This window comes from Oncorhynchus kisutch, linkage group LG19 (assembly GCF_002021735.2).
Source record: "Oncorhynchus kisutch isolate 150728-3 linkage group LG19, Okis_V2, whole genome shotgun sequence".
Classification (NCBI taxonomy): Eukaryota; Metazoa; Chordata; class Actinopteri; order Salmoniformes; family Salmonidae; genus Oncorhynchus; species Oncorhynchus kisutch.
The window spans coordinates 10,342,782-10,357,196 of NC_034192.2; the positions used below are offsets into that span (position 1 = coordinate 10,342,782).

Here is a 14,415-nt window from a genome sequence, read left to right on the forward strand (position 1 = left end):
GTGGTAGCAGAGAGAACAGTCAATGATTTAGGTGGCTGGAGTCTTTGACCATTTTTAGGGCCTTCCTCTCACACTGCCTGATATAGAGGTCCTGGATGGCAGGAAGTTTGGCACAGGTGATGTACTGGGCCGTACGCACTACCCTCTGTAGTGTCTTGCGGTCGGAGGTCGAGCAGTTGCCATACCAGGCAGTGATGCAACCCGTCAGGATGCTCTCGATGGTGCAGCTGTACAATCTTTTGAGGATCTGAGGACCCATACCAAATCTTTTCAGTCTCCCAAGGAAATAGGTTCAATGGAATCTACAGGAATAGGTTTTGTCATTCCTTCGTCACGACTGTCTTGGTGTGCTTGGACCATGTTAGTTTGTTGGTGAAGTGAACGCCAAGGAACTTGATGCTCTCAACCTGCTCCACTACATCCCCGTCGATGAGAATGAGGGTGTGCTCGGTTCTCCTTTTCCTATAGTCCACAATCATCTCCTTTGTCTTGATCACATTGAGGGAGAGGTTGTTGTCCTGGCACCACACGTTCGGGTCTCTGACCTCCTCTCTATAGGCTGTCTCATCGTTGTCAGTGATCAGGCTTACCACTGTTGTGTCATCGGTAAATTTAATGATAGTGTTGGATTCGTGCCTGGCAGTATAGTCATGAGTGAACACTGGGTACATTAGGGGACTGAGCATGCACCCGAGGGGCCCCCGTGTTGAGGATCAGCGTGGCAGATGTGTTGTTAACTACCCTTACCACCTGGGGGCGGCCGTCAGGAAGTCCCGAATCTAGTTGCAGAGCGATTTGTTTAGTCCCAGGGCCCTTAGCTTAGTGATGAGCTTTGAGGGCACTATGGTGGTGATCACTGAGCTGTAGTCAATGAATAGCATTCTCACATAGGTGTTCCTTTTGTCCAGGTGGGAAAGGGCAGTGTGGAGTGCAATAGAGATTGCATCATCTGTGGATCTGTTGGTGCGGTATGTAAATTGGAGTGGGTATAGGGTTTCTGGGATAATGGTGTTGATGTGAACCATGACCAGCCTTTCAAAGCATTTCATGGCTATCGACGTGAGTGCTACGGGTCGGTAGTCATTTATGCAGGTTACCTTAGTGGTCATGGGCACAGGCACTATGGTGATCTGCTTGAAACATGTTGGCAGATTTATGTGCATCCCTTCAAGCACACCCTTCTCATTAACCTGTGGTGAGTTATTCACAATTATGGATGAACAAATAAGGTTTTATATGTAAGATGGCTAAATAAAGAGCAAAATTATTGATTATTATTATTTATGCCCTGGTCCTTTAAGAGCTCTTTCACTTCCCACAAGCCGGGTTGTGACAAACTCACACTCATTCGTATGTTTAATAAATGTAACGCATGTTGAGTTTGTGGCAGGCTTACAATGATGTCAAAAAACAACATTTGTGAGTGCACTGACCCTGGTGCTAGAGGGGGTACGCAGCTGGAGGTTGAATGTTTGAAGGGTAAGGGACGATAAAAAGTTTGGGAACTACTGATCTAGATGATTCCAATCAGAACCCAACATCGAACTGTCTAGATCTGACATTTTTATAAAAGTAAAAATACATATACAACCGTTTGAAATACTGGGAAATCATTGGTGCAATTGTAAAAGTAGCCTACGATGTGAGGCTAGCATAGCCTGCGACTTACCTTCAATTTCATTTGGCCTCTTCTGCTTCTCTGACTTGATGTAACCAACTCCAGTTTTTTTTGCTGTAACCAGAAGAACTTGTCAATGACTGGAAATCCAAAAAAGGTATCTAAATATTGACCTGTTGTGTGTTATTCTGTGTGTTCGTTTTTGATGTCCATGCTAGCTATACATATTACACAAAAATGTTGAGGGAATACATGCCCTTTTCTTTTGCCAGTGGCTTGTGATTGGTGTCCTTACCTGAGTGCCTGAATTCTTTTGGAGGATCACGATGGAGAGACTTCGTCCAATGCTTTGCCTGAACAATGCTCTCCTTCATCAAAATGGCAGCAGGCTCCTGCATTTCCCACTTCCTTTTGAAGCGCTTTTCACATAAACCGCTTGGTCCAGGCTTCAGCCCCCCTACATCTTGCTGCTTCGCTTCCATAATGGGGGGCTGTTCTTCTTGTTCTGGCAGTTCACAGAAGCATCTTCCTCTTCATCATCAGAGTGCTGTGCATCTTCCGGGTCTGTGTAAGACCTGTTGAACATGACGTAATTTTCATATTCACAGGGCTTGAAGTAGTGCACGTTCCTTGGATTCAAAGGAAATCTGATGTTCCGCTTGGGTTTCGGCGGAGCATCGACACATTTTAGAATGCGTCGGATGATCCTGGTCTCCGAGCTGGACCTGGGACTGGCCTGTGAACCTTCCACTTCCTCTGGAGGACACCCTGATCGCCTGCGAGTCCGGGGGATTGGTGTCGGGACAAAGCTGCTCTCCCAATCTGAGAACACCTGCTGCCTCGCAGAGACTTTTGCCCCAAAATGGTGGTTGTCATGTTCCGGTGATAACCTGGCCGGTTTAGGGCAAGCATGACTACCTGGGCTATAACCATTGGGCCTGGCAGGCTTGATAAAAGGTTTGGGCTTGTGTGTCACTCTTGTAGATTTGTTCAGCGTTTGTGATTCAGGTGAAGCACTGGGAGATGTCTCTCCTCTGTTCTCTCTCTCACACCAATCCTTTGAAACCTCTGGAGTCCTCGGAAGCTTCAGAATCCTTGGCAGCTTTGGCTTGGGGGGCAGCAAGTCGTACTCACACTCACTTTTTGACAACCTTCCTTTCTCAATCTTTTTCAACACCTTCGGAATCTGTGTCAATTTCTGTTGGGATGTCAAGTCACTCTCTGCCGTAGGTTTTAGTTTCTTGGACGAGTCAGGAATCTTAGAGACCATTATCCCTAAACTCCCAGACTCTCCTCTATCCGCCACCCTCTTCTGCCTTGGTGGGGAACCTTTCTCTCTCTTCCGGCTTGGTGGAGAATCTTCCTCGCTCTTCCGGCTTGGTGGAGAACCTTTCCTGACAAGATGTTTGGGTAAGGACAGCTTTTTCAATCTGACTTTTTGGCATTTCATTTTTTGCTTGTGTTTGATGTCGTTCCTCTGCCGCTCTTTGACAACAGGAGACATTGACTTTGCAGGGGAGCGGTGTCTGTTAGTTTTGTTCTGGGCTTTAGTCTTTGGCATTCTGGGGACTTCAGTATGTTTTGAGGGTGAGGTGTTTATGGAAGGCTTTTTGGGGATGTTTATGGAGATTTTGAGAGGAATGGTGGTGGTTGAGGATCCTTGCACATGGGAGGGTTTTCACCCCAGGGCACGGGAGTGAGTTTCCACTGGCCCTCTCTATGTCCACCAACTGGCACTGTAACTCTTTGGAGTCTGAGTTCCTGCCGTCAGTTTCAGTTGAATTTCTCCTCTTTTGTGACATCTTGTCCCTACTTTGATTGTCCTCTCTCTCTTTCTCAGTTGAATGTCTCCTCTTCGGTGGCTTCTTGTCCCTGGATTGACAGCCCTCACACTCTTTCACAGTTGATGATCCCCTCTTCTTGTCTTTACATCGATTTTCATCACTCTCAGTTGAATGTCTCCACTTGTGTGATGCATGTGGCTTCATGTCCCTGCATTGATTATCCACAGTTGCCTTCAACCCAGAGCTCTTAGCGGTTTGGGATGGTGTCCTTCCCCTCTCTGCTCTCCCATGGCTTTTCTTGTAACTTTGCCTGTCAGATGACGTTGGATGGAGGGTCTTCTCCTTTTCCATTTTTTTATGTACTTTTTTCTTTGACTTGCAGGTTTTGTATTGAGTGACAAAGTCAGCAACTTTGTCATACTTTTCTACAGGTGAACCACAGTCCTCTATAGGTGAAAACCAGTTGTCTGCTATGATGTTAGCTCTTAACTTAGAGGGGTTTTCAACCTTGGGAAGTGGTAATGTACTCGTCCTACAGTCTTGGTCCTTCTCTTGCCATCTTTCCCTATCCTCAGAACCAGGACTGACTTTGCTTTGGGTCGTACGTTCTTGGGCTGACTCACATGGTGCTTTGGCATCAGTTTCAGGCTCTGTCCTTTTAACATTAGAAGCATGAGCCTCAATCTGAGCATGTTGTTCATTATAGCTCTCCTCTGTCTCCTGATCTGAATCCTCACTTGTATCTGACCAGAAAAAAAAGTCAATGATCGGTATGACGCCTGTCCATTGCTGCATTTCACTCTGTGTCTTATTGTCATCACCCTCTTCTTCAGTTGAATGTATCTGCTTCTTGTCCCTGCATTGACTGTCAACAGTCACCTTCCCCCCAGAGTCCTTAGGGACCTCTGTCTCCTGATCATTTGTACATGACATGGTAAAGCAGTGAGTGATTGTTATGCATCTTGTACCTTGCTGCAATCCTTTCTCTCTCTGACAACTGGAGCATAGGCCCATTTCAAACCCATTGTCAGTTTCAATACCACAAGGACAGTAGCAGGACTTATCTAAGCTGCCACTTTCTATATTCTCTAGTTGCTTAGTCTGTGTCTTATCTTTGTTTTTAGAGCAGGATTCAGGGGACGTGAATTGGAGGTCAGAATCATTCTCGATCTGGCAAAACAGTCTCATGGCATCCTCAGATGTCAGGATGGTCAAATTCATTAGGGAAAGGGGTTCTGTGTCTGAGTCTGTTGTGAGGTCTACGACCGTTTTGAGGTCTGTGTCTGGTGCCTCTGTTTCAGCAAGCAGTTTCACAGCGTCCTCTGGTGTGAGGACAGTCAAAATCATTGGGGAAAGGGGTTTTGCCTCTAAGTCTGTGTTTGTTGGGGGATCTGTGTTTGTTGGGGGGTCTACGTCCATCGTGAGGTCTGTGTTTGTTGGGGGCTCTGCATCCATCGTGAGGTCTGTGTTTGTTATGAGGTCTGAGTCTGTTGCTTCTGCAGGCAATTCCACAGTATCCATCTTACTGTGGAAGGTTTCATCCATCTGGACACCCCCAACCACTTTGGAACTGTCCTCTGCTTTATCTGGTATGAACCACAGTGACCAAGCTCTTCCAGAATCTTTGTCAATGTCATTCAGCTTCTCGTTGACATTTAACCATGATGACCTGTAACCCACTTGGGAAGAGGTGTCAACATGTACTGGAATGGGAAACTTCTCAAGCACTTCCCCCAGTGATATACCACTGACTGCAAAGAGAACCACTGCCTTCTCATCCTCTGTGGCCCAGGCAGACATATCCTGCATGATTTTCTCATCCATTTGATCTTTTAAAGCTTCTAACAGGTTAGAGGTATCCCCTCCCCAATACAACTCCAATATGGCCTCGAGACAACCATCCTTTGCCTCTGTGACTGTTGTCGCACTCTCCAGATAAGTAACCAGTCTCTGCAGCGCACATAACTTGAACTGAACTTCAGCAATTGTGGACAAATCAAGAGCGCTCTCATCTGCAACATTAGAGCTACCTTCCACAAGTATCTGGGCACCACCGATGCATACAATATCAGTTGCCTGAGGGTTGGTGTGGACAAATGGTGAAGGTAATCTCTTGTCCATTTGTGTGATGACCTGAAGGACCTCATCATTGTCCTCTCCTGTAGATGCCATTGAACTTGTTGCAGATGCATCTACAGGTTTATCACACTCCAGAAGACACTCAACTTGAACCATCTCATTTAGGACAGAGAGAGAACTTGCATCATCTTTAGCTCTTTCCCACAGGTTTTCCGCCTGTTTTTCGTTGATGGACCAGGTCTGTAAAATCTTAAATGGCAGCTCATTGCCTGCATTCTCTGTCTCCATGGGCTCTGGGGACTGCTGTGGACCCATTGGCGGGACGATAGCCACGGGGGGCGGCGGAGCGGTGGCGACTGCCGTCAGGGTCATGTACCTGGGGGTGGACTTAATCTCCAGCCGTATAGTGGAGTCCTCATCACTAAACCTCTCAGGGGGCCTCGCCTGGTAGTCTTTGGTGTTTAGATGTAGTTGTGTTTTGCCTGCTTGTAAAACATACATCTTCTCTGTGCTGAATTGTAGGGACTGAGAGGGGTCTTGTGTTGAGTTATTCCCATTTACAGGTCCATTTTTAGATCTTAAAACACTCTGGGGCCAGTGCTGTATTTCCTTGAGTGAGATCTTATGTTTATGAGGTTTTTCCCGAGGGGTGTCAGTGAGAGAAGGAGAGGAAGTATGTTGCTGTTCAGGGGTGGTAGAGGTCTGTGTGTGAGAAACCAGAGCAGCATTGCCAGGAAGATGATCTGTGTGTTGTGTTATGGCTTGGGAAGGAACACTAGGTCCTAGTATACCATGGGTGTCTACATTTGTTACCTGGGCTGCTTTTAGGTCAACAACACCAAATTATGTACCTCCCGTGGAAGGGAAATCCGTAAAAACAAGTGATGTAGAATATCTCGCAGGACCTGTTGTATGTCCTGGTGTTGTTTCACTGTGTTTGTTGTTGACCATAGAAACAGTTGGAGTGATGTTGGCATTCTGAATGTCTGGAGAACTGTTGGTCATAGTTTGAAAAGGGTTGACATGCTTAGCCTGGAAGTCCAGCCTGGGAGACCTGCTGGAATGGACGCTAGAACTTCCACTAGAGCCACCCCTAGAACGTCCACTAGAGCCACCCCTAGGACATCCACTAGACCCACCCCTAGAACGTCCACTAGACCCACCCCTAGAACTTCCCTTTGAGCATTCAGTAGAATGAACCCTGGAATAGGAATTAGAATGTCCCCTTGAATGTTCATTAAAATGTCCTCTAGCATGTCCATTGGAATGGGTGGGATCTAACATCTGCCATTTGCTTTCCAAGTAATGGAGATTGTTATAATTCACTATTCGACCAACCATATAATCCCGGTCAGCTTTATGGTGATGGGTTATATCCTCATGCCCTCTTTCGACAATGAGTGGGGGCAAAAACTCATAGCTGGGGAAGTGGGGTTCATGCTTAACAGAAACATGGGCTCTCTCTCCACTGTGGTGTAAGGTTACATTAGGGGATGCCTGGCCTCTCAGGGGTTCATAGAGGATTGGCCAATCCCTTATGTTCTGACTCGGAGCCATTCTGTGATGGTCCTGATGATACAGATGCGGCGGCTGGGTCTCTTGTGCCCCATGTCCACGGAAGTCCATTGGAGAGTTTTGTCTAAGGGAGTTGTAGTGGGCCCGTATGGCAGCTTCTTTCTCATGGTTCAGCCACTGGCGTTCCCTTTCCTGTTGGATGAGGTACTGTCTTTCACCAGCAGGGGGAGCACTTTCCCACTGAGCCATATCATGGCGGCTGTATCCATCACCATAGCTCCATTCTCTTGATCTGGCATTTTCACAGGCGTTATCCATGTTGTGTCAGTTCTCTCCATCCCAGCACACTGAACTGGGTAGGATTTCAAGTATAAAAAAAGAGAAACTATTGTGAAAACTAAGCAATGGTTATCCATCAACCAAGTTATTGATTTTTCTAACAAACTGCAACATGTTTTTGATATGTGACTGCCAGTTGACATTATGGGCTGAAAGTTTGTTAGAGTGCAGATCACAATCAAGTAACACAATCAATATAGCACACGCTCATATAGGAGGAGCCTGTGCCCCACACATAGCAGTCTGGGCAGGAGTAGAGTTCCACCTCAGGTCAGGTTGACCCCCCAGAGGAATCAGAGGATGTTGATCCATCCACATTGGTATATAATATCGGCATTGTTGATATCCAAGGCCCTTTCCCGGGATTAAACTAAGGTAATTTGTCTCAGGCTAATCAGTATTATAACGATTAACCACACAACGGTCTCGAGCCTTGAAGTGATGCAGAGACGCAACCTTGAAGTGCATGAATCACACTGGTTAAACGGTTAACATAACAATGGAGCCTATTCATTCTTAGCCATCTAAACAACTTCCCTAGAGCAGCGTATCTTAAAGAATGGGTCGGGTCGCGATGTGTCAGAGGAAATGTATAATTATTTGATCAATTACTGGAAGTTATTTGGCCAAGTGCATCTGCGCTCTCGGGTTCAGTGCGCTCTCGGCTTAGCAGGGGTGCCTCTGCTCAGTCTGACAGCTTTGCGAGTGGGAGGGAGATGTATGTGCGCTTCGTGGTCTAACGGATCTTTTTTCGGCATTTTTCTTTTAGATCACTCCCCGCCCATGCAGCGTCTGGGCGGCAGGTGATAAGCGATCAGACACTGGCTTGTCAGTCCCACTCCTCAACAACTCACCGCCGTTATCGAATGGACTCAAGCTACCCACAGGTGCTGACTGAGCTCAATCGTCATGAAACGCAAATAGTGATGACTTTCTCTTGTTTTCCATACGTAAATATGCTGCTTTTTTTGCACAAATATAAAACTGTTCAACATAGATAGCATTGCTGTTCATGTCAACCATTGGATGTTCCTAGGATACTTACAGAAAGTGTGCCCCGCTCCTCTCTCTTTCACATACGGCAGATCAGCTGAACACATGGATATCCATCAAACAACTTGCACTCTTCTTCTTCTGGGGTGGGGTTTATCAGCATCCAACGTTATAGTGCATTATTGGCAAAAACACTCCTGTCTTCTGTTAGAACTTCTTCAAATGTATATGTGGGAGCGCCCGTGGCTGGTACTAGTAGATTCAAGTTCCACGCCCCCAGAGTTTTCTTCGCTCCTTCGCAACTGATCGGCAGTATTCTCGAACTATTTTATTGAAGCAAATGACAAAAACATATAAAAACAATTTTACAAGACAAATTAATCTACATAAAAAGGTTATAATTTGTGGTTTTTGCTATAATTTACTTCTTTAAAAAAATATACATTCCTGCTATAAATTGACCGTTGATCAAGTAAAAAAAATAAAAATCTGTTGTTTCGTTGATTCATTACTGAACTAAAGCTTAGTGATATGGAAGAACTTACTATAGATCTGCAGCTATTTAGAAAGCATATTCAAATGGTGAAATACCATCTATTGCCGAAAGCATGTGAAGTCCGGAGAATGTTGTCATTGAATGAAAAATGCTCACAGAAGGAAAACGTTATAAGCTTAATGACAACTGCACTGTGTGCTTTAAAGCTATTATCCAAGTTGAACTAGAACCAGACAAATCTGGATTTGAGAGAAGGTAGTATGAAACGTGGCAGTATCTAATTGTTAAGTTTGCCAAGAAAACCCAGCAGAAAAGAGAATACTTATTTAAACTAGATGTTCCTTGCCTATATAAGCTAAAAATGGATGTGTCTGTCCAGAAAACGGTATTCCCTGCGCAGGTCACCATTGAATAAACCCTGTGTGAATGCTTAACAGTTTGTTCAACTACAAGAGCAAATGTTTCTACAACACTGTAACCCATCCATCACCATACTTATGATTATGAACACCTCTTCACACAAATTAATAGTAATACACCACACTGACAGTTCATTTAACATTTGCATGAGGTTTAATACCAATCAGAACATTTACAAAATAAACCAGTGTTCCTTGGAAGTTGGAGGATCTAGAGAGAAACCACAGCACAATGCCCTTACTTTGCCTGCTCAGCAGTCCTCTCCAGCAGGAAGTGCAGTGGTTGACCTCCTGATTTGTACTGGAGCAGAGAAAAACTTGCCTTTCCCCTTGCCCTCCTTTCTAGATCACTTTCCCAACCCAACCTCCCCCTCCCACCATTTTACTGGGGGTGTGTGTGATCACTGTATCAGTCCAGACCAGGGATGTCAAATATACAGCTTGCGGCCCAGATCCATCCTGCGAATAAGGCTAAAAATAAATACAATTAAAACATTTGGAGAGAAACTCATTTGACATTTAAATATGACTGAAGCCAAATCCAAACTGTGTAGAAATGATAATGAACCTACATTTACAGTCTCTTTCCAGTTTGCTAACAGTCATCGAAACAAAATCTAGACAGTCTGGGAGCATAGAAAAGTCCAAAAGTGATTTAAAAACAATGTCCTTACTAATTTTAATGAAGAGGAAATATAATACATTTGAGGTGCGATCCTCTGGACCTCAGTAATGAACGAATGCAACCCAGGGGGAAAAATGTATTTGTCACCGCTGGTCCAGACCATTACTCGTGATCAATTCCTACTAGAAACACAAATTGTTCAAATGGACCTTTTCAAGTGTGTAATATGGGTTCAAGATCAGGGGTTAGAGGTCATCATGAGACCTGAGTGACAGGACACTGATCAGCCTCATCCAGGAAGAGTGTTTGAAACATGTGGTCGTAGAAACCAGGGTGATGGAGGCAAGCCCGGGCGCAGTCTGGACTGAAGTTCACCTCCAGGATCTGAGGCTTCATCACACGTTCACCTGATCCAGGAACAGATCAAAGAGGGTTAGATCATACACTGAATATTATTAGCAGGGGATAATAATGTATTACATTTCAATGGAACCTACATTATATAACTAAAATATGAGTTTTTATAAAGAAATACAAATTAAGTGTGAGAAATTTGATTAAGTATATGGTATGTAGTGTACAATGGTCTATACTGGTAATACTCCACAATGGTATAACTATTGATTTATAGATGAACAGTGCCATTGTACCCATCCTCCTGGGTGGAAATTCCCACTAAGATACATAGTTTTCCTACACGCTGAGGTGTGAAACTAAACCTCTGTCAGAATCAGTATTTTTATTTATTTATTTACCTTTATTTAACCAGGTAGGCAAGTTGAGAACACCTTTATTTAACCAGGTAGGCTAGTTGAGAACACCTTTATTTAACCAGGTAGGCTAGTTGAGAACACCTTTATTTAACCAGGTAGGCTAGTTGAGAACACCTTTATTTAACCAGGTAGGCTAGTTGAGAACACCTTTATTTAACCAGGTAGGCTAGTTGAGAACACCTTTATTTAACCAGGTAGGCAAGTTGAGAACACCTTTATTTAACCAGGTAGGCAAGTTGAGAACACCTTTATTTAACCAGGTAGGCAAGTTGAGAACAAGTTCTCATTTACAATTGCGACCTGGCCAAGATAAAGCAAAGCAGTTCGACAGATAAAACGACACAGAGTTACACATGGAGTAAAAACAAACATACAGTCAATAATGCAGTATAAACAAGTCTATATACAATGTGAGCAAATGAGGTGAGAAGGGAGGTAAAGGCAAAAAAGGCCATGATGGCAAAGTAAATACAATATAGCAAGTAAAATACTGGAATGGTAGTTTTGCAATGGAAGAATGTGCAAAGTAGAAATAAAAATAATGGGGTGCAAAGGACCAAAATAAATAAATAAATTAAAATTAAATACAGTTGGGAAAGAGGTAGTTGTTTGGGCTAAATTATAGGTGGTCTATGTACAGGTGCAGTAATCTGTGAGCTGCTCTGACAGTTGGTGCTTAAAGCTAGTGAGGGAGATAAGTGTTTCCAGTTTCAGAGATTTTTGTAGTTCGTTCCAGTCATTGGCAGCAGAGAACTGGAAGGAGAGGCGGCCAAAGAAAGAATTGGTTTTGGGGGTGACTAGAGAGATATACCTGCTGGAGCGTGTGCTACAGGTGGGAGATGCTATGGTGACCAGCGAGCTGAGATAAGGGGGGACTTTACCTAGCAGGGTCTTGTAGATGACATGGAGCCAGTGGGTTTGGCGACGAGTATGAAGCGAGGGCCAGCCAACGAGAGCGTACAGGTCGCAATGGTGGGTAGTATATGGGGCTTTGGTGATAAAACGGATTGCACTGTGATAGACTGCATCCAATTTGTTGAGTAGGGTATTGGAGGCTATTTTGTAAATGACATCGCCAAAGTCGAGGATTGGTAGGATGGTCAGTTTTACAAGGGTATGTTTGGCAGCATGAGTGAAGGATGCTTTGTTGCGAAATAGGAAGCCAATTCTAGATTTAACTTTGGATTGGAGATGTTTGATATGGGTCTGGAAGGAGAGTTTACAGTCTAACCAGACACCTAAGTATTTGTAGTATGTGTTATACATCACTAATCAACTGTTAAACCATCCAATCTACCTCTGACAGATCTGAGTAATGCACGTTATTTAGCAGATACTTTTACCCAAAGCGACTTAGTCATTTTATTTAACTAGGCAAGTCAGTTAAGAACAAATTCTTATTTACAATGACGGCCTACCCGGACAACGCTGGGCCAATTGTGCACCGCACTATGGGACTCCCAAGCACGGCCTATTGTGATATAGCCTGGAATCCAAACAGGGTCTGTAGTGAAGCATCTTGCACTGAGATGCTGGACCAGTCGGGAGTCATGTGTGCATACCTTTTACCTATGGGTGGCCCCAGCGGAGATCAAACCCATGACATTCCAAGCGCCATGCTCTACCAACTGAGCCACAAAGGACCACATTTTAAATAACAGAAGACTTATCATCTACACTCTCACCCTCCTAGCCTGTTGGGTCCTAAAGTATTCATGCCCACTAAATTAAGTTGTAGAATCTGGGTGACCTCATCACCATAAAGCAGAACTTGGTATCCTAGGTGACCTTCCTGGGGCTAAGGCAGATAGCTATAACTCAGCTATAGGCACATTCAAATGATAGAGTTTACTCTGACCCACAGGGTGGAGATGTTTTGACCATTTAGTGCCCTGTCACTCAGGTCTCATGATGACCTCTAGGCACTTGGAGAGCAAACAGAGATAAGATGAGTGGTTTGTCCTTCGGTTCTTCAGTAGATAAGTGATAATGTAATTTCATAATTCCAATAGGTTTTCATTAATTGAATTCACTTAGTCTATTTTATGCAAATAAGAATCTTACAAATTCTCATAAAATAGACTGAGACCAGTCTTATCAAAATTAGATAAGTATTTATTCTCGGAGCGCGCTGTCATGTAACCACGAACAGTTTATATACAAAATATGACGTCATAGGGTATAAAATATTCTCTCCCCCAACAGTTCAAAAGTTCATTCCCACCCCTTTGCTCTCTCACCCCAGATACAAAGTTAAATCGATTAAACTTTCTGAAATCTTCATCCATCACCATTCAGCAGACAGTTCAAGCTAATGGAAAATCTAAGAAAACCCACACTGCCTTATCTAAACATCCCAGAGCTAAGTTGAGTCGGTTCAACCATAGGTTAATGACCCTTTCTGCTTACTTAAAAACCCACAATTCCAGTCTTCTCCAACCTGGCTGGAATGGTATTTATTTAATTTAATTACCCCCCGTTTCAGGCTCCACAATCCCTTTCTTATGAATTAATATTGTTAATCAGATATAATACAACAGAGTAGAGATTTAAATTAGTTATAGATCTATTTAAAATGTAGATATTTAGTCATTATTCATAAAGTTCCTAGCAATAAGTACAGACCTTCCAAGGAACATGTGTCTCCCCATATGCATGTGTGTCTATTTAACCTTTTAAAATACTAAAACGTGTTCACTATATTTTTATCCAGCATTTTCCACACCTTGAAAAAATGTATTGTTCCCAACAAGCCCCAGTAGCCATACAGTTTTAGGTCTGTAAATGTAGGAACCCAACGAATACAGAGTAACAACCTTATGCCAATGCATGTGTTACTTTACACAAAACAAATGTATGCAGCTGCTGCTGGTCCTCCCCCCATACTGGCAGTACCACACATCAGATCAGGTTCTTCACTTCTCACAGTGCAGATGCATGGTGTCATCATTACAACACAATCAGTTATGGGGGTCTCCTATAGCTGGTTCAACTAGTCTGGTCACAGAGACAAGAGGCTGATTTGGCTGCGTTACCTTGCATACAACGTGGGTACTGGTCAGCTGGTCTGGCCTTGAACTGGCTATTCTCAGAAACAATAGATCAAATCAAATGCATTTGTCACGTGCACCAACAGGTGTAGACCTTACCGTGAAATGCTTACTTACAAGGCCTCATTTACCAATCGTGATTAAGCACAAATCTGTGTGTAACCCATGCGTGGGATCACTGCCACTCAAAGTGGGAGATTATCAATGAGAACGTGGACAATAACAGTTAGCTTATCTATTGTTTGAGACTGTAGCCAGTTCAAGGCCAGACTAGCCGTCCTCCTGTTCCCGCAGTGTACACAGTTAGCCCATCTTGTGAATGTGTGAAGAACTCAGTGAGGAATGTAGCGCTCTCACACGTAGACACACTTGGAGGTACAGAAACATACGCATGATAAGGACGCATGAATACAGCCGGGCCTCACCTCTGTCCCCAGTGCCCCACTTGAGCATAAGGTCTACAGCGTAGATGGCCCGGGAGGAGGGGTAGGCACAGAAACCGTAGGGGGCCGGCCTGGACGAGGCTGCCTGGAAGAGCTCTGCAAATGCCTTGAACACCTCTCTCTGAGAAAGAGGAGAGAGGGGAGGGGTGAAGTGTGAGAAGGGGGTAGAGAGAGAGAGCACAGCAGCAAGATTTGTGACCTGTTGCCACAACGGCAACCAGTGAAGAACAAACACTATTGTAAATACAACCTATATTGATGTTTATTTATTTTTCCTTCTG

At 44.1% G+C, this 14,415-nt stretch overlaps 2 protein-coding genes across 3 annotated transcripts in view; both read right to left on the minus strand.

Moving 5' to 3' along the window:
* Window positions 1-8,540, minus strand: part of LOC109910377 (DENN domain-containing protein 5B) — a 97,044-nt gene extending 88,504 nt beyond the window's left edge. Inside the window, exons 1-3 of the mRNA XM_031797001.1 lie at window positions 8,381-8,540; window positions 1,914-7,348; window positions 1,670-1,732 (exon numbers count right to left, since the gene is read on the minus strand). The gene's annotated coding sequence lies outside the window, so the exon portion shown is untranslated. The remainder of the gene's footprint in view (window positions 1-1,669; window positions 1,733-1,913; window positions 7,349-8,380) is intronic.
* An 834-nt stretch (window positions 8,541-9,374) lies between these two features.
* ttll12 (tubulin tyrosine ligase-like family, member 12) overlaps window positions 9,375-14,415 on the minus strand; it is a 33,816-nt gene continuing 28,775 nt past the window's right edge. For both annotated transcript variants that reach the window (XM_020451986.2, XM_020451987.2), the window contains exons 13-14: window positions 14,117-14,255; window positions 9,375-10,275 (exon numbers count right to left, since the gene is read on the minus strand). In XM_020451986.2, coding sequence (XP_020307575.1) covers window positions 10,124-10,275; window positions 14,117-14,255 — 291 coding nt within the window. In that variant the 3' untranslated portion in view covers window positions 9,375-10,123. The remainder of the gene's footprint in view (window positions 10,276-14,116; window positions 14,256-14,415) is intronic.